This window comes from Pristiophorus japonicus, chromosome 9 (genome assembly GCF_044704955.1).
Source record: "Pristiophorus japonicus isolate sPriJap1 chromosome 9, sPriJap1.hap1, whole genome shotgun sequence".
Lineage (NCBI taxonomy): Eukaryota > Metazoa > Chordata > Chondrichthyes > Pristiophoridae > Pristiophorus > Pristiophorus japonicus.
The window spans coordinates 143,149,590-143,169,687 of NC_091985.1; the positions used below are offsets into that span (position 1 = coordinate 143,149,590).

At 47.1% G+C, this 20,098-nt stretch overlaps 1 protein-coding gene across 2 annotated transcripts in view; it reads left to right on the forward strand.

Moving 5' to 3' along the window:
- The window catches only part of ralgapa2 (Ral GTPase activating protein catalytic subunit alpha 2), a 468,335-nt gene that overhangs the window by 251,825 nt on the left and 196,412 nt on the right, over positions 1–20,098 (forward strand). For both annotated transcript variants that reach the window (XM_070889893.1, XM_070889894.1), the window contains one exon: positions 1,095–1,253. In XM_070889893.1, the coding sequence (XP_070745994.1) occupies positions 1,095–1,253 (159 nt within the window). The remainder of the gene's footprint in view (positions 1–1,094; positions 1,254–20,098) is intronic.

A 20,098-nucleotide genomic window follows, 5' to 3' on the forward strand; every position in this document is an offset into this window, starting at 1 on the left:
ACAGGTGGGGCAGACAGAGGTTGAAGGAAAGGGTGGGTGGGGATCCTGGGTTGATGCACGCTCCTTCCGCTGTCTGCTTGGTTTCTGCTTGTTCCAGCCGATGGGACTCGAGGTGCTCAGCGCCCTCCCGGATGCTCTTCCTCCTCTTTGGGTGGTCATGGGCCAGGGATTCCCAAGAGTCGGTGGGGATGTTGCACTTTATCAAGGCGGCTTTGAGGGTGTCCTTGAAGCATTTCCTCTGCCCACCTGGGACTCGCTTGCCGTGTCGAACCTCCGCGTGAGCGCTTGCTTTGGGAGTCTCTGTGGCCCGCCTAACTGTCAGTCAATACGAACATCAGATATCTTTTGGCCGAAATTACTGTTGCCCCCTGTAAATTCAACAGTCCTAACCAATTAGTCCTGTCTCCTCACAGCCCAGTAATCAAGTTTTCAAACAAATCTGTTTTTCTGGACGGGACGCATGAACCTCTTGTCTAACACCTCTTAACTGATTATTTGTTATTTGCCAGAACCAACAGCCTGGTTTGTTTGATGCAGACCATCCACTAAAAGGAACATTAAAAATATACTTTTTTTGATTTGAATGTGAGATAGATTTCTAACCAAAAAAAATGGAGAAGTATGAAATAGAGCTGTTATAGTTGAGTTATCCTTTGTAATTACTGCAGTTGTCTAGGAATATTCATATTTTTATTGTGTGCTATAATCATACTGGTCTTTTGTTTCCAAGATTTCAGTACCTCATGTAGAGTGAATATTACCAAAATATTGTTTGCACCATTGAATGCTCTGAGCAAAATAGTCTCCAAGTTTACAAAAAGAATCACCTAAATTATGTGTAGTTAAGAAAATAAGAAAAATATATTCCGTTCTTGCAATTTAATCTGAAAACACATTCTTATAAATATTATAGAATTTGTCATTCTTTACAAACATATCAAACTAAATAATTCAGCCAAACTAATAGAAAAAGGTTTTCATCTTTTAATATTATAAAAATGAGGCAAATTAATTACATTTATAGATATTGACTTTGTAATAAGGCACTGATATCACTACTCTACAATTAATCAAGAACTAATTTACCATTGCAGCTTCGTCACCTGGGAAATGACGAAGTTCACATCATCTGGTCTGAGCACACAAGGGACTACCGCAGGGGCATCATTCCTACGGATTTCGGCGATATCTTAATCATCATCTATCCAATGAAAAATTGCATGTTCTACATTCAAATTTTAAAGAAGCCGGAAGTAAGTATAATTTCGCTGTGGTTTGTTGAAAGCTGCACTATATTGTACAATGTGCTTCTTTTAGTCCCTGTTAAATCACCAGGCCATGTTATTCTGGCAGGACATTTCCTGATTAATTTCTAAGTAAAAGTATAGTTTGATGGAGTGCATTACTGCATAAAACAAGGGCTGGCAAGGAATCGAGAGCTACTATTCTTGGAGGATCATAGAATTTTTCATCACAGAAGTAAGCCATTCGGACCATTGCACCTGTACCAGCTCTCTGAAAGAGCTATCCACTTAGTCCCATTCTCCTTCGTTTTCCACATGCCGTATTTTTGTTTTTCAAATATTTGTCCACTTAGCCTTCAAAAGCTGTTATGAATGCTGCTTCCACCACTGTTTCTGCTAGAATATTCTATATCCCAATGACCTTCCATGTTTTTAAAAAAAAATCGAACACCTCCCTTTGTTCTTCTGATGATGACAAATTCATGCCTTCTAGTTACTGACTCACGGACCAGTGGAAATACTTCAATAAGTTGGGAAAAAATTTTGAACTCCTTTATCAGACCTACACTTAATTTTTGTGCTAATTAAAAGAGCCTCAATTTCTCCCAACTCCTCAACAAAATGTAAGAATTAGGAGCAGGAGTAGGCCATTTGGCCCCTCGAGCCTGCTCCGCCATTCAATAAGATCATAGAAAATAGGTGCAGGAGTAGGCCATTTGGCCCTTCGAGCCTGCACCACCATTCAATGAGTTCATGGCTGAACATGCAACTTCAGTACCCCATTCCTGCTTTCTCACCATACCCCTTGATCCTCCTAGCAGTAAGGACTACATCTAACTCCTTTTTGAATATATTTAGTGAATTAGCCTCAACAACTTTCAGTGGTAGAGAATTCCACAGGTTCACCACTCTCTGGGTGAAGAAGCTTCTCCTCATCTCGGTCCAAATTGCTTACCCTTATCCTTAGACTGTGACCCCTGGTTCTGGACTTCCCCAACATTGGGAACATTCTTCCTGCATCTACCCTGTCTAAACCCGTCAGAATTTTAAACGTTTCTATGAGATCCCCTCTCATTCGTCTGAACTCCAGTGAATACAAACCCAGTTGATCCATATTTCTTCATATGTCAGTCCCGCCATCCCGGGAATCAGTCTGGTGAACCTTCGCTGCACTCCCTCAATAGCAAGAATGTCCTTCCTCAAGTTAGGAGACCAAAACTGTACACAATACTCCAGGTGTGGCCTCACCAAGGCCCTGTACAACTGTAGTAACACCTCCCTGCTCCTGTACTCAAATCCCCTCGCTATGAAGGCCAACATGCCATTTGCTTTCTTAACCGCCTGCTGTACCTGCATGCCAACCTTCAATGACTGATGTACCATGACACCCAGGTCTCTTTGCACCTCCCCTTTTCCTAATCTGTCACCATTCAGATCATGGCCGATCTTCTACCTCAACTCCACTTTCCTGCACTGTCCCCATATCTCTTGATTCCCTTAATATTCAAAAATCTATCGGTCTCTGTCTTGAATATACGCAACGACTCTGGGGTAGAGATTTCCAAAGAAATTTCTACCCCAGAGAAGAAATTTCTCCTCATCTCAGTGCTAAATATCTGACCTCTAAAGCCTCTAATTCATGGAATTTTCTGAATGAATTGCTTTTGCATGGAATGCTATCATCAGCAGTGCTATAGTTTCAGGATTTTATATAGCCATTTGTCTTTCAATAATTTCACAGCAGTTCCCAGAAGTGGACTGTGCCCCCTAGAACGGCGCAGTCCCGACCTGGAAGCCCGTTTTTCGAGCCACAAAGTGTGCCTAAAAAAAACCTCCAGATTCTCCAGCTCCTTGCAGGTACTCTGGCCCTCGGCGCAGCGCAGCAGGAGCTGTAGGGGGCGGAGCCAGGTCCCTGCGCTGAAAACAGTGCAGGGACCTCTGCACATGCGCGCTACAGTGGGCGCGCAAGTGAAGTAGCTCCAAGCGCCCGAAACTGTTTGGGAGGGGCCGGAGCACGCAGCCCCTAGCCCTGGCCGAATGGCCTCACTGGGGCTGCGTGAATAAGGCTCCTCCCACGGCCAGCTCCTTCTTCCTCCCGACCCGACGCGACTCCCGCTTCCCGCCTCCGGACCGGACCCGACACTGACCTGACTCCTGCTTCCCCCTGCCCCCAGACCGGACCCGACCCGACCCGACCCGACCCCCCGGACTGGACCCGACCCGACTCCCGCCTCCGGACCGGACCCAACACCGACCCGACTCCCGCTTCCCCCGCCCCCGGACTGGATCCGACCTGACCTCCCTCCCCCCGACCTGACCTCCGTCTCCCTCCCTCCCTCCCCCCGAACCGAACCGACCTCCCTCCCACCACCCCCCCGACCCGACCCAACGCCACCTACCTGTAAATCTGGTGCTGGGGACAGGCCCTGCCTGAAGTCTCGGGCCCGTCCCGTTCAGCCTGCCTCCCCCTACTCCTTTCACTCCCCCTCCCAAAATCTCCTCCCCCCCCCCCCAAAATCTCCTCCCTCCCCCCCAATCTCCTCCCCCCCCATCTCCTCCCCCCATCTCCTTTCCCCCTATCCCCCATCTCCTTCCCCCCATCTCCTTTCCCCCCTTCCCCCCCTCCCCCTTCTTCTCCCCCCCTCCCCCTTCTTCTCCCCCCCTCCCCCTTCTTCTCCCCCCTCCCCCTTCTCCCCATCCCTCCCTCCCATCCCTCCCCCTTCTCCCCCATCCCTCCCCCTTCTCCCCATCCCTCCCCCTTCTCCCCATCCCTCCCCCATCCCTCCCCCTTCTCCCCATCCCTCCCCCTTCTCCCCATCCCTCCCCCTTCTCCCCCATCCCTCCCCCTTCTCCCCCATCCCTCCCCCTTCTCCCCCATCCCTCCCCCTTCTCCCCCATCCCTCCCCCTTCTCCCCCATCGCTCCCCCTTCTCCCCCATCCCTCTCCCTTCTCCCCCATCCCTCTCCCTTCTCCCCCATCCCTCCCCCTTCTCCCCCATCCCTCCCCCTTCTCCCCATCCCTCCCCCTTCTCCCCATCCCTCCCCCTTCTCCCCATCCCTCCCCCTTCTCCCCATCCCTCCCCCTTCTCCCCCATCCCTCCCCCTTCTCCCCCATCCCTCCCCCTTCTCCCCCATCCCTCCCCCTTCTCCCCCATCCCTCCCCCTTCTCCCCCATCCCTCCCCCTTCTCCCCCATCCCTCCCCCTTCTCCCCCATCCCTCCCCCTTCTCCCCCATCCCTCCCCCTTCTCCCCCATCCCTCCCCCTTCTCCCCCATCCCTCCCCCTTCTCCCCCATCCCTCCCCCTTCTCCCCCATCCCTCCCCCTTCTCCCCCATCCCTCCCCCTTCTCCCCCATCCCTCCCCCTTCTCCCCCATCCCTCCCCCTTCTCTCCCCCTCTCTCCCTCTACCCCCCTCCTCCTCCTCCCCTCACTGTCAGAAACACAGACACTGACAGACAGAGAATGAGAGACACACACAGACAGACAGAGAAATAGAGACACTGACAGAGACACACTGGGGGGCATCCCAGCACGCTGTTGGAAGGCTCCCGGTGCTGCAGTCGGTAAGTAGAAAATGTTTTATTTATTGATTTAAAAAAAATGATTTCTTCTTAATTTTTTTTGATTGATTTATTGGTTGATTTATTGTTGTATTTATCATTTATTATTGATGATGGCTCTTTATTTGTAAAACTGAAGTGTTTAATGTTTGTAAACTTCCCTTTAAACCCCCCCCCCCCCCCATTCCCTACGCCTGATTTGTAATCTACGCCTGATTTTCTAAAGTGTAGACAAGGTTTTTTCGAGCGTACAAAAATCTTCACTTACTCCATTCTAAGTTACTTTGGAGTAAGTTTTCACTGACGAAACTTTGAAAACAGGCGTAAGTGGCCGGACACACCCCCTTTTGAAAAATAATTCTGTTCCAAAGTGAAACTGTTCTAACTGACTAGAACTGGAGCAAACTAAATGACGAGAATTACGATTTCTAAGATACTCCATTCTACAACAGTTGCTCCTAAAAATCGGGAGCAAATCATGTCGAAACTTGGGGCCATAGAATGTAAAAACATAATAAGGTGGACGAATTAACTGCGCAGGCAGCTATTAACGAATATGATATAATTGGGATTACAGAGACATGGCTCCAGCGTGATCAAGGCTGGGAACTCAACAACCAGGGATATTCAACATTCAGGAAGGATAGACAGAAAGGAAAAGGAGGTGGGGTAGCGTTGCTGGTTAAAGAGGAAATTAACACAATAGTAAGGAAGGACATTAGCTTGGATGATGTGGAATCGGTATGGGTAGAGCTGCGGAATACCAAAGGGCAGAAAACGCTAGTGGGAGTTGTGTACAGACCACCAAACAGTAGTAGTGAGGTTGGGGATGGCATCAAACAAGAAATTAGGGATGCGTGCAATAAAGGTACAGCAGTTATCATGGGTGACTTTAATCTACATAGTGATTGGGCTAACCAAACTGGTAGCAATGCGGTGGAGGAGGATTTCCTGGCGTGTATTAGGGATGGTTTTCTAGACCAATATGTCGAGGAACCAACAAGAGGGCTGGCCATCCTAGACTGGGTGATGTGTAATGAGAATGGACAAATTAGCAATCTTGTGCGAGGCCCCTTGGGGAAGAGTGACCATAATATGGTAGAATTCTTTATTAAGATGGAGAGTGACACAGTTAATTCAGAGACACGGGTCCTGAACTTAAGGAACGGTAACTTTGATGGTATGAGACGTGAATTGGCTAGAATAGACTGGCAAATGATACTCAAAGGGTTGATGGTGGATAGGCAATGGCAAACATTTAAAGGATTACATGGATGAACTTCAACAATTGTACATCCCTGTCTGGAGTAAAAATAAAACGGGGAAGGTGGCTCAACCGTGGCTAACAAGGGAAATTAGGGATAGCGTTAAATCCAAGAAAGAGGCATATAAATTGGCCAGATAAAGCAGCAAACCTGAGGACTGGGAGAAATTTAGAATTCAGCAGAGGAGGACAAAGTGTTTAAATAGGAGGGGGAAAATAGAGTATGAGAGGAAGCTTGCCAGGAACATAAAAACTGACTGCAAAAGCCTCTATAGATATGTGAAGAGAAAAAGATTACTGAAGACAAACGTAGGTTCCTTGCAGTCAGAATCAGGTGAATTTATAATGGGGAGCAAAGAAATGGCAGACCAATTGAACAAATACTTTGGTTCTGTCTTCACGAAGGAAGACACAAATAACCTTCTGGAAATACTATGGGACCGAGGGTCTAGCGAGAAGGAGGAACTGCAGGAAATCCTTATTAGTCAGGAAATTGTGTTAGGGAAATTGATGGGATTGAAGGCCGATAAATCCCCGGGGCCTGATAGTCTGCATTCCAGATTACTTAAGGAAGTGGCCCTAGAAATAGTGGATGCATTGGTGATCATTTTTCAACAGTCTATCAACTCTCAATCAGTTCCTATGGACTGGAGGTTAGCTAATGTAACACCTCTTTTTAAAAAAGGAGGAAGAGAGAAAACGGGTAATTATAGACCGGTTAGCCTGACATCGGTCGTGGCGAAAATGTTGGAATCAATTATTAAAGATGAAATAGCAGCGCATTTGAAAAGCAGTGACAGGATGGGTCCAAGTCAGCATGGATTTATGAAAGGGGAATCATGCTTGACAAATCTTTTTGAATTTTTTGAGGATGTAACTAGTAGAGTGGACAAGGGAGAACCAGTGGATGTGGTGTATTTGGACTTTCCAAGGGCTTTTGACAAGGTCCCACATCAGAGATTAGTGTGCAAAATTAAAGCACATGGTATTGGGGATATTGTGTTGACGTGGATAGAGAACTGGTTGGCAGACAGGAAGCAGAGAGTTGGGATAAATAGGTCCTTTTCAGAATGGCAGGCAGTGACTAGTGGGGTGCCGCAGGGCTCAGTGCTGGGACCCCAGCTATTTACAACATACATTAATGATTTAGATGAGGGAATTGAGTATAATATCTCCAAGTTTGCAGATGACACTAAGCTGGATGGTGGTGTGAGCTGTGAGGAGGATACTAAAAGGCTGCAGGGTGACTTGGACAGGTTAGGTGAGTGGGCAAACGAGTGGCAGATGCAGTATAATGTGGATAAATATGAGGTCATCCACGTTGGTGGCAAAAACCCGAAGGCAGAATATTATCTGAATGGCGGCAGATTAGGAAAAGGAGAGGTGCAACAAGACCTGGGTGTCATGGTACATCAGTCATTGAAAGTTGGCATGCAGGTACAGCAGGCAGTGAAGAAGGCAAATAGTATGTTGGTCTTCATAGCTAGGGAATTTGAATATAGGAGCAGAGAGGTCTTATTGCAGTTGTACAGGGCCTTAGTGAGACGTCACCTGGAATATTGTGTTCAATTTTGGTCTCCTAATCAAAGGAAGGACGTTCTTGCTGTTGAGGGAGTGCAGCGAAGGTTCACCAGACTGATTCCCAGGATGGCAGTACTGACATATGAGGAGAGACTGGATCGACTGGGCCTGTATTCACTGGAGTTTAGAAGGATGAGAGGGGATCTCTTAGAAACATATAAAATTCTGACGGGACTGGACAGGTTAGATGCAGGAAGAATGTTCCCGATGTTGGGGAAGTCCAGGACCAGGGATCATAGTTTAAGGATAAGGGGTAAGCCATTTAGGACTGAGATGAGGAGAAACTTTTTCACGCAGAGAGTTGTTAACCTGTGGAATTCCCTACCGCAGAGAGTTGTTGATGCCAATTCATTGGATATATTCAAGAGGGAGTTAGATATGGCCCTTATGGCTAAAGGGATCAAGGGGTATGGAGAGAAAGCAGGAGAGGTGAATGATCAGCCATAATTTTATTGAATGGTGGTGCAGGCTCGAATGGCCGAATGGCTACTCCTGCACCTATTTTCTATGTTTCTATGAGAATTAAAAAAATAATCACTTCCCTGTTCTCTCCAAGCTTATCTCTGCCATGAAACTCTCATCCTGCTCCTTCAATACCCTCCCAACTCCTGATCATTCGAGCACCTTGATGGCTCCTAGACTTGCTGGCATGGTTAGTTACTCCTTTTGCTCAGGCACTGTCTGCCACCTTCCTTTCTTAACTGCTGCCATCAGCCCCTCCATAAAAAGCCATCCTTAACCTGTCTATTCTCTCAACTACTCCCCCATTTTTAACCTCCCTTTCCTCTCAAGTCTTATTGCCTCGCAGCTCCATGGCCATGTCTGCCACCATTCCTTACATAAGTTCCATCAACCTGATTTCCGCCCTGCTCACAACATCAAGTCAAAGTCAATGTTAGCAATGTGATTTTTGTAATATTATAGATAAAATCTGCAATCCTGTGCCTGTATGCCAAGAATGAGTTCAACATGCAGTCAAACACCTGAACGGTTTATTAATGGTTAAATGAACCAACACACTCTCGGCCAACGTCGAGATTACATAAAATGTAGTCGCGGAAGACACACACATTACAACCAGTTGAGCTCAACCCTTCAGATGTCTCCCTTCTTCATCTCCCAATCTCATATTACAATGGTATTGCTTTTAAGTTTAGAATTATCCAAGGCTATTTTATATGATGACAGTTACAGATTTTTTGACATTCTACAGATACTGCCTGTCAGCTACATTTGTTTAATTTTAAGATTATAACTACAGAACGAAAAATGAAAGCAATATAAATGACTATTTTGCATAAATTAGATTTCCTCACTATTTTTCAATCAATCTGTGTGCCTGCGATTGTGGCACATTGTCCATCCTTATTCTCCATAACCTCTCTGCAGCATTCAACATAGCTGACCACTCCAATCTCTGCTTCTACTTCCTCCATGGTCCAGTTCAGTGGGATAGATCTTGTGTGGCTCCATTCCCACCTGTTCCAATGCAGAAAGTGCATCTCCAGTAACTGCTTCTTCTGCCATGCATAGTTCCTCAAGGATGTGTCATTGTCCCCAAGCTCTTTGCCATTTATGTGCTGACACTTGGTGACCACATCCTTCGGCATGGGGTCACCCTCGATATATATGCTCAAGGCACGCAGCTGTCCCTCTCTACCAGTTCACTCAACACCTTTACTGTCACACTGCCTATCTGACATTAAGTTGATGATGAGCCAGAATTTGACCCCACTGCACGCTAAGAAACTGAAGCCATCAATTATGTCCCCTGCCAAAATATTTATCATCTTCTCAGTTGCTCACCCAGGTTGAACTAAACTGGATACAGTCTTGTTATTTTATTTGAAGTAGAGCTGAGTTTCAATTTTGCATTCAATCCATCACCAAGATTGCAACATCGCCCACCTCTTTCCCAACTTCACCCTCACCACCCTTATCAATGTCTTTATCACCTTTTTACCAGTGCCTCTTTGTTTTCCTCTTAACGTTATCTTCCATAATCCCAACTCACTCAAAATTCTGTGCCCATATCCTGTCCTGCTTATTGCTCCACTTGCCCATCACCTCCGTCCACGCTGAGTGGCCCTCGCTCACCATCCCCCAATGCACTGAATTCAAAATATTTGTTCTCATCTAAAATTTCCTTCATTGATTCACCCTCCTTACCTCTGCAGTCATGCCCACTGACTGTAGCCTTTTACTCCTCCGCTTCAATGTTGGTTGCAGACCCTTTAGCCATCTTGGTCCTAGCCCTACCCCCTGAAACAACCTTCCTAAACCCCTCCAGCTCTCTACCACCTTCTGCTTTTAAAAGTCTTCTCAAAACCCATCTCTTCGACTAAGCTTTCAGTTACTTCTCCTAACTATATATATATATATATATATGTATGTTTCTTTCTTTGTGAGCGCTTTCACCGTTTTTCTATATTAATAGCAGTGTAAGGCTGTTTCCACAGTTATGTTGTGCAGTATACACTGCATGACTGCTGATCTCCAGAGCATATTGTAAGACAGTCCAAACAATGGACTCTATTGTTTAGACATGCCATGCATCTGCTCAATAAGGTTTATGCTTCCATTATGAAGTATTTGCAATGGGGTAGGGGATGCGTAGCATGCCATATGCCGTGTTTTGAGTGGGTAGCTCATACCTCCAAAGAATTAACAATTGAAGCCATTTTCACTCCAGAATTCGAGGGGAACCCATGATTTCTTTGAGATTTGGACTCTGTGGGCAGTCCCTGGAAATCATGTATTAACATGTTGAATTGGTGGTGGTCACAGACAATTTAAATATTCATAGAGTGATGTCCTTTTTTGTTGTTGAATGACATGGAATGCTGGCCTGCTGTTTGAATGGCCAAAATGGATGCCGTCCATAGATATACTACATTTCTCAAAAAATCCAGTGGATCCCACTATTGAATTTAATGTAGTCACTTACATGTAAAATGGTGCGCCTGTGACCTTGGTTATGCACTGGTGGACTGCAATTGGCTGATCCGTGCCAAGTCACCTGCTATTGCCCAGAAATAGTCCCTGGCAAAAAGTTCAGTACTGTTGTCACTTTTACAGCTATTGTCAGCATTGTGTCAACGACATTTCATGGTCGCAGATCTCGTTCCAAGACATAGAAACATAGAAAATGGGTGCAGGAGTTGGCCGTTCGGCCCTTCGAGCCTGCACCACCATTAAATAAGATCATGGCTGATCATTCCCTCAGTACCCTTTTCCTGCTTTCTCTCCATACCCCTTGATCCCTTTAGCCGTAAGGGTCGTATCTAACTCCCTCTTGAATATGTCCAATGAGCTGGCATCAACAACTCACTGCGGCAGGGAATTCCACAGGTTAACAAATCTCTGAGTGAAGAAGTTTCTCCTCATCTCAGTCCTAAATGGCCTACCCCTTATCCTAAGACTGTGTACCCTGGTTCTGGACTTCCCCAACATCGGGAACATTCTTCCCACATCTAACCTGTCCAGTCCCGTCAGAATCTTATATGTTTCTATGAGATCCCTTCTCATCCTTCTAAACTCCAGTGTATAAAGGCCCAATTGATCATTCTCTCCTCATATGTTAGTCCAGCCATCCTGGGAATCAGTCTGGTGAACCTTCGCTGCACTCACTCAATAGCAAGAACGTCCTTCCTTAGATAAGGAGACCAAAACTGAACACAATATTCCAGGTTCAACTACAGTAAGACCTCCCTGCTCCGATACTCAAATCCTCTAGTTATGAAGGCCAACATACCATTTGTCTTCTTCACCGTCTGCTGTACATGCATGCCACCTTTCAATGACTGATGAACCATGACACCCAGGTCTCGTTGCACCTCCCCTATTCCTAATCTGCCGCCATTCAGATAACAATCTGCCTTCGTGTTTTTTCCCCCAAAGTGGATAACCTCACATTTATCCATATTATACTGCATCTGCCATGCATTTGCCCACTCACCTAACCTGTCCAAGTCACCCTGCAGCCTCTTGGCATCCTCCTCACAGCTCACACCACCACGCAGTTTCGTGTCATCTGCAAACTTGGAGATGCTACACTCAATTCCTTCATCTAAATCATTAATGTATACAGTAAAGAGCTGGGGCCCCAGCACTGAGCCCTGCTGCACTCCACTAGTCACTGCCTGTCATTCTGAAAAAGACCCGTTTATCCCGACTCTCTGCTTCCTGTCTGCCAACGTTACCCCCAATACCATGTGCTTTGATTTTGCACACCAATCTCTTGTGTAGGACCTTGTCAAAAGCCTTTTGAAAGTACAAATACACCACATCCACTGGTTCTCCCATGTCCACTCTACTAGTTACATCCTCAAAAAATTACAGAAGATTTGTCAAGCATGATTTCCCCTTCATAAATCCATGCTGACTTGGACCGATCCTGTCACCACTTTCCAAATGTGCTGCTATTTCATCCTTAATAATTGATTCCAACATTTTCCCCACTACTGATGTTAGGCTAACTGGTCTATAATTACCCATTTTCTGTCTCCCTCCCTTTTTAAAAAGTGGTGTTACATTAGCTACCCTCCAGTCCATAGGAACTGATCCAGAGTCAATAGACTGTTGGAAAATGTTCACCAATGCATCCACTATTTTCTAGGACCACTTCCTTAAGTACACGAGGATGCAGACTATCAGGCCCCGGGGATTTATTGGCTTCAATCCCATCAATTCCCCTAACATAATTTCCCGCCTAATAAGGATATCCTTCAGTTCCTCCTTCTCACTAGACCCTCGTTCTCCTAGTACTTCCGGAAGGTTATTTCTGTCTTTCTTCGTGAAGACAGAACCAAAGTATTTGTTCAGTTGGTCCGCCATTTCGTTGTTCCCCATTATAAATTAACCTGAATCCGACTACAAGGGACCTATGTTTGTCTTCAATAATATTTTTCTCTTCACTTATCTTTCGAAGCTTTTGCAGTCAGTTTTTGTGTTCCCGGTCATCTCTCTCATACTCTATTTCCCCCCTTTTAATTAAACCCTTTGTCCTTCTCCGCTGAATTCTAAATTTCTCCCAGTCCTCAGGTTTTCTGCTTTTTCTGGCCAATTTATATGCCTCTTCCTTGGATTTAACACTATTCTTAATTTCCCTTGTTAGCCACGGTTGAGCCACCTTCCCCATTTTATTTTTACCCCAGGCAGGGATGTACAATTGCTGAAGTTCATACATGCTGTCATGTATCTTACATTATTATATATAACTGTATCCTAACATGCTATACATAATTGCAATAAGATATGACCTGTAACCACCAGCATACCTTACCACCAGGGGTGCACTTGCAAGAGACAGGTATATAAGGGCAGGTCTCAGGCAAGTGCAGCATTCCAGAGCTGTGAAATAAAGGTGCAGGTCCAGAATGACCTTGACTTCACTACATGCCTCGTGTGAATCTGTACTGACGAGACAGGCCTTTACAGTGGCGACGGGTTAAGGGATTACAGAATCCACAGAATGGCGAACAACGGATCAGATGAAAAGTACAATGCGGGAGACAATTGGGAGGACTTTATAGAAAGGCTCCAGCAAAGCTTTGTAACTAAAGACTGGTTCGGCGACGTTAAGGCAGACAAAAGAAGAGCCCATCTCTTGACCAGTTGTGGCTCGAAAACATACGCTTTAATGAAGGATCTGTTGGCACCCGAGAAACCAGCAAGCAAGTCGTTTGAAGAGTTGAGCACACTGGTAAGAGACCACCTGAAGCCAGCGAGCAGCCTACACATGGCCAGACACAGGTTCTACAACGACAGATGCTGTGTGGGCCAGAGCATACCCGACTTCGTGGCAGAACTTCGGAGGTTGGCTAGTTTATGTGAGTTCTCCGATGAACTGAGGAGAGAAATGCTGAGAGACTTTTTCATTGAAGGAATAGGCCACGCAGGCATATTCCGGAAGCTCATAGAGACCAAGAACCTGACATTAGAGGCAGCAGCACTGGTTGCACAGACATTCTTGGTAGGGGAAGAAGAAACGAGGTTGATTTACAATGCAGGTACGACAACTAGCGAAATATTGGAACAAGAAGTTCACAGCACTAAACAAGCTGCTATCCCCACACACAGACAAAACCGGGAGAACAGGTTCTTGACAGCAGGCAGAAGCCATCAAGGGCCACAGGAACGGCCGTTCACACCTCATCAACCCACAATGCGAGCAATCAACTACAAACTGAGAGAAGCTCAAGAGAGATCAGCCAGACGCAGCTCATTCTTTGGAAACTCTTTGAACAATGGAACAGGTCTGTGCTGGAGGTGTGGGGGTGGGCACTCGTCAAGGGGATGTCGATTTCAACAGGCTGTTGGCAGAAATTGTGAATATACAGGGTATTTGGCCTGCATGTGCAAAAAAACGGCAGCTCGGCTGGTATACGAATCGGATGGGTCGGAAAGCGGACCAGAAGATGGTGGGGACAGTACCCGGGACACCGGTGTACAGCGGGTCAACACGATCAATGGCCGCTGCTCCTACAACAGGATGCCCCCTATAATGATGAGGGTCCTACTCAACGGGATATCTGTCAACATGGAGCTGGATACGGGAGCGAGTCAATCTCTCATGGGCACTCAAAAATTTGAACAACTGTGACCGCATAAAAGAAACAGACCAAAACTCACAAGGGTCGACACCACACTAAGGACCTATACCAAAGAAATCGTACCAGTCCTCGGCAGCGCCATGCTCTCTGTCACACACAAAGGGATAGTGAACCGACTTCCCCTGTGGATTGTCCCTGGAGACCCCCCGCACTGCTGGGGAGAAGCTGGCTGGCAAAACTAAACTGGAAATGGGAAGATGTCCATGTCATGTCATTAGAGGAGCAGACCACCTGCTCAACAGTTATAAAGTGATTTGAACATCTCTTTCAGCCAGGTGTAGGCACTTTCAAAGGGGCCAAAGTCAAAATCTACATCACACAGGATGCTAGACCGGTCCATTACAAGGCCAGAGCTGTGCCCTGTGTGACGAGGGAAAAGATTGAACACGAACTAGACAGGCTTCTGCGGGAAGGCATTATATCACCTGTGGAATTTAGCGACTGAGCAAGTCCCATCGTCCCAGTCATGAAGCCTGATGGATCCGTACGAATCTGTGGGGACTACAAATCTACCATAAACAGAGTCTCCCTACAGGACCAGTACCTGCTGTCCAGAGCGGAGGACTTATTTGCCACATTGGCTGGAGGTAAACATTTCTCAAAATTAGACCTCACATCTGCGTATATGACACAAGAATTGACCGAGGAATCCAAGCTACTCACCACCATCAACACACATCGAGGCCTTTCCATGTACAATCGATGCCCATTCGGCATCCGGTCGGCAGGTGCCATATTCCAACGCAACATGGAGAGTCTGCTCAAGTCCATCCCGGGGAGGGTTGTATTTCAAGACAACATACTTATCACGGGCAGGGACACCGACTCCCATCTCCGTAATTTGGAGGAAGTACTAAAGCGGTTGGATCAGGTAGGCCTACGAGTCAAGAAATCCAAGTGCTTGTTTCTCGCACTCGAGGTTGAATTTTTGGGCAGAAGGATTGCCGCTGATGGAATCCGCCCAACAGAGGCCAAAACAGAAGCAATTCGCCTGGCACCCAGGCCCCGGAATGTCTCAGAACTGTGCGCCTTTCTCGGGCTACTCAATTACTTTGGGAGCTTTATGCAGAACTTAAGCACGCTGCTGGAGCCTCTCCATGTGCTACTCAGAAAGGGGTGCGATTGATTTTGGGGGGACGCCCAGGAACGCGCCTTCAATAAGGCACGCAACCTTTTGTGTTCCAACAGTGTTTTGACATTCTTTGATTCTGGTAAAAAGCTAGTTCTCACATGCGATGCGTCAGCGTATGGGGTCGGGTGCGTTTTGCAACATGTCAATAGTGCGGGCAAATTACAACCCATAGCTTATGCCTCCAGGTCACTTTCGCGGGCGGAGCGCGTAACGGAATGGTAGAGAAGGAGGCGCTCGCGTGCGTGTACGTGTCAAAAAGATGCACCAATACCTTTTCAGGGCCAAGTTCGCGTTAGAAACCAACCACAAGCCCCTCACGTCCCTCCTATCCGAGAGCAAGGCAATAAACGCCAACGCCTCGCCGCAAATTCAACGGTGGGCACCGACGACTATACCATCAGGCACAGAAAACTGTGCCGACGCGCCCAGCAGGCTACCCCTGGCGACCACGGAAGGGTCTGACGAACAGGACTGTGAGATAGTCATGGCAATCGATGCCTTTGAGTCCACAGGTTCGCCCATGACGGCTCGCAAAATCAGAGCCTGGACGGCCAGCGACCCCACGTTATCCTTAGTAAAAAGATGTGTCCTAACTGGTGACTGGGCAGAGGCTCGCGATGCCTGCCCCGAGGAATTAAAACCCTTTCACAGGCGCATGCATGAGCTATCACTACAAGCAGACTGCCTGATGTGGGGCAGCCAATTAGTCTTGCCTCTGCGAGGCAGAGAGGCATTTGTCCGGGAGCTCCACCGCGAGCACCCGGGGATCGTTCTCATGAAGGCCATAGCCAGATCCCACGTCTGGTGGCCTGGTATTGACGCGGACCTGGAGCTCTGCATCCGAAGGTGCACCATTTGTGCCCAACTCGGCAATGCCCCCAGGGAGGCTCCACTGAGCCCCTGGCCCTGGCCTACCAAACCGTGGTCGCGGGTGCACGTAGACTATCCGGGCCCATTCATGGGCAAAATGTTTCTCGTAGTTGTAGATGCATTTTCAAAGTGGATCGAATGCACCATTTTAAACTCGAGCACAACCTCCACCACTGTGGAGAGCCTCGCAACCATGTTTGCAACGTACGGAATCCCTGACATATTGGTCAGTGACAATGGTCCGTGCTTCACCCAGACTTTATAATTGGCATAAATCACATCAAGACGGCACCGTTCAAGCCGGCCTCCAACGGCCAGGCGGAGAGAGCAGTACAAATCATTAAACAAGGCATGCTTAAAATCCAAGGTCCCACGCTGCAGGGTCGCCTGTCGCGACTGCTGCTGGCATACAGATCTTGTCCGCACTCATTGACTGGGATCCCCCCCGCGCAACTGTTGATGAAAAGGACTTTAAAAACAAGGCTCTCGTTAATCCTCCCAGACATGCACGAAACCATTGAGGCAAAGCACCGTAAGCTGACTGAGTACCATGACAGAAATTCGAGGGGGAGATGGAATGAGATAGGGGACAAAGTGTTTGTACTAAACTGTGGCAGGGGTTCCAAATGGCTTGCAGGGACAATAACGGGCAAGGAAGGAAACAGGCCACTGGTAGTACAAATGGACAATGGCAAAACCTGCCGGAGGCATGAAGACCAAGTCAAAAGCAGATTTACCATCAACACTGCGGAACCAGAGGCAGACTACAATGTGGAACTCGCACCACACCTGGTGGCCAGACACAGGGAACAACCTGAGGAAAGGGCAATCCCAACAGGCAGCCCAGGCGAGTCAACAACAATCACACCAATCGAAACAGACAGCCCAGGCGAGATACCAGCAACCATACCCAAAGAAAAACAGACACCAAGGCAAACAACTGAACCACAACTCGGACGCTCTACGCGAGAGCGTAGACCACCTGAGAGACTGAACCTACAAAGACAATAAGACCTTGGGGGAGGGTGATGTCTTGTATCTTACATTATTATATATAACTGTATTGTAACATGCTATACATGACTGTCATAAGATATGACCTGTAACCACCAGCATACCTTACCACCAGGGGTGCACTTGCAAGAGACAGGTATATAAGGACAGGTCTCAGGCAAGTGCAGCATTCCAGAGCTGTGAAATAAAGGTGCAGGTCCAGAGTGACCTTGACTTCACTACATGCCTCGTGTGAATCTGTACTGAGGGGACAGGACTTTACACATGCGATCTTTAAATGTTTGCCATTGCCTATCCACCGCCGACCCTTTAACTATCATTTGCCAGTCTATTCTAGCCAATTCACGCCTCAATCCATCGAAGTTACCTTTCCTTAAGTTCAGGACCCTAGTTTCTGAATTAACTGTGTCACTCTCCACTTTAATAAAGGATTCTACCATATTAGGTCACTCTTCCCCCAAGGGGCCTCGCACAACAAGATTGCTAATTAGTCCTTTCTCATTACACATCACCCAGTCCAGGATGGCCAGCTCTTTCGTTGGTTCCTCGACGTATTGGTCTAGAAAACCATCCCTAATACACGCCAGGAAATCCTCCTCCACCGCATTGCTACCAGTTTGGTTAGCCCAATCAATATGTAGATTAAAGTCACCCATGATAACTGCTGTACCTTTATTGCTCGCATCCCTAATTTCTTGTTTGATGCTGTCCCCAACCTCACTACTACTGTTTGGTGGTCTGTACACAACTCCCACTAGCGTTTTCTGCCCTTTGGTATTCCGTAGCTCCACCCACATTGATTCCACATCATCCAAGCTAATGTCCTTTCTTACTATTGCATTAATTTCCTCTTTAACCAGCAATGTCACCCCGCCTCCTTTTCCTTTCTGTCTATCCTTCCTAAATGTTGAATATCCCTGGATGTTGAGTTCCCAGCCTTGGTCACCCTGGAGCCATGTCTCCGTGATGCCAATTACATCATAACCGTTAACTGCTATCTGCGCAGTTAATTTGTCCACCTTATTCCTCGAATACTCCTCGCATTGAGGCACAGGGCCTTCAGGCTTCTCTTTCTAACACGCTTTGCCCCCTAGGACATTGGTTCCGGTCCTGCCCAGGTGCAGACCGTCCGGTTTGTAGTAGTCCCACCTCCCCCAGAACCGGTTCCAATGTCCCAGGAATTTGAATCCCTCCCTTCTGCACCACTGCTCAAGCCACGTATTCATCTGAGCTTTCCTACTCTGACTAGCACGTGGCACTGGTAGCAATCCTGAGATTACTTCTTTTGAGGTCCTACTTTTTAATTTAGCTCCTCGCTCCCTAAATTCGTCTCGTAGGACCTCATCCCGTTTTTTACGTATATCATTCGTACCTTTATGCACCACGACAACTGGCTGTTCACCCTCCCTTTTCAAAATGTCCTGCATCCGCTCCGAGACATCCTTGACCCTTGCACCAGGGAGGCAACATACCATCCTGGAGTGTCGGTTGCGAAACGTCTATCTATTCCCCTTACAATAGAATCCCCTACCATTAAAGCTCTCCCACTCTTTTTCCTGCCCTCCTGTGCAGTAGAGCCATCCACGGTGCCATGAACTTGGCTGCTGCTGCTCTCCCCTGATGAATCATCCCCCTCAACAGTTCCCAAAGAGGTGTATCTGTTTTGCAGGGGGATGACCGCAGGGGGCCCCTGCATTACCTTCCTTGCACTGCTCTTCCTGTTGGTCACCCATTCCCTATCTGGCTGTGTACCCTTTATCTGCGGTAAGACCAACTCACTAAACGTGCTATTCACGTCCTTCTCAGCATCGTGGATGCTCCAGAGTGAATCCACCCGCAGCTCCAGTGCCACAATCCAGTCTGTCAGGAGCTGCAGGCGGATGCACTTCCCACACCCAGTGTCCCCGACTTCCCACATATTACAGGAGGAACATAACATGTGTCCGAGCTCTCCTGCCATGACTTAACCCTTAGATTAACTTAATTTGGCAACAACAATGCTAAAAGTTTACTTACTGATAAAGAAAAGAAAAACTACTCACCAATCACCAGCCAATCACTTACCCTCTTGGCTGTGACGTCACCTTTCGATTTCTTTCTACTGCTTTGCCTTCCTGCTGCAGCTGCACCGGTAGGCCTTTTATAGGCCTCACCAACGCTGCTCCCCGACTGCTTCCTTGACGCTGCTGCCGCTGGGTCTTTTATAGGCTTTACCAACGCTGCTGCCCTACTGCCTCCTCGACATGGCTTAATTCAAAAGTACTTACCTTAATGAAGCATAGTCTCCTCAAAAATTACTCCTCAGTGAGTTTGTGGTAGCTTTGTCATCTGTAGTAGTTGTGAGCCCTTGGAGTTCTGGCTGTCCACTGATGCTGCCCCTCCTTGTCTAACATGTCTCATATAATGTGACTTGTTGCACCCATGTGTGGACTGAAACAGTTGAAGCACTCTATTTCGTGTCTGCTGCTTTTGGTCCATACTGGGCATATGCTAATTCTCCCTTCTCCGTTAATTTCATTTTCACAGAAAGTGTTATCAATGCAATGCAGGCTGAAACGGAAATGTGAGCAAATTTGCAAGTTGTTCCTTTATCTGGTGCTTAACAAGCCAACAATCCATTTGTCCCCTGAGGAATCCATTAATGCTCCATTTGTGCTAATGCACCAAATTGCTGCACGTGACACTAGTTGGAACATGCACAAGTTCGATTGAACAGGGGAATTTTACCCTCCAAGTTTCTGAACTCTTCCTATCATCTCATCATTGTTTTAAAAAACGCCCTTGAAAGTTTACTGCAAAAGCAATCTGCTTTCTCTCTCT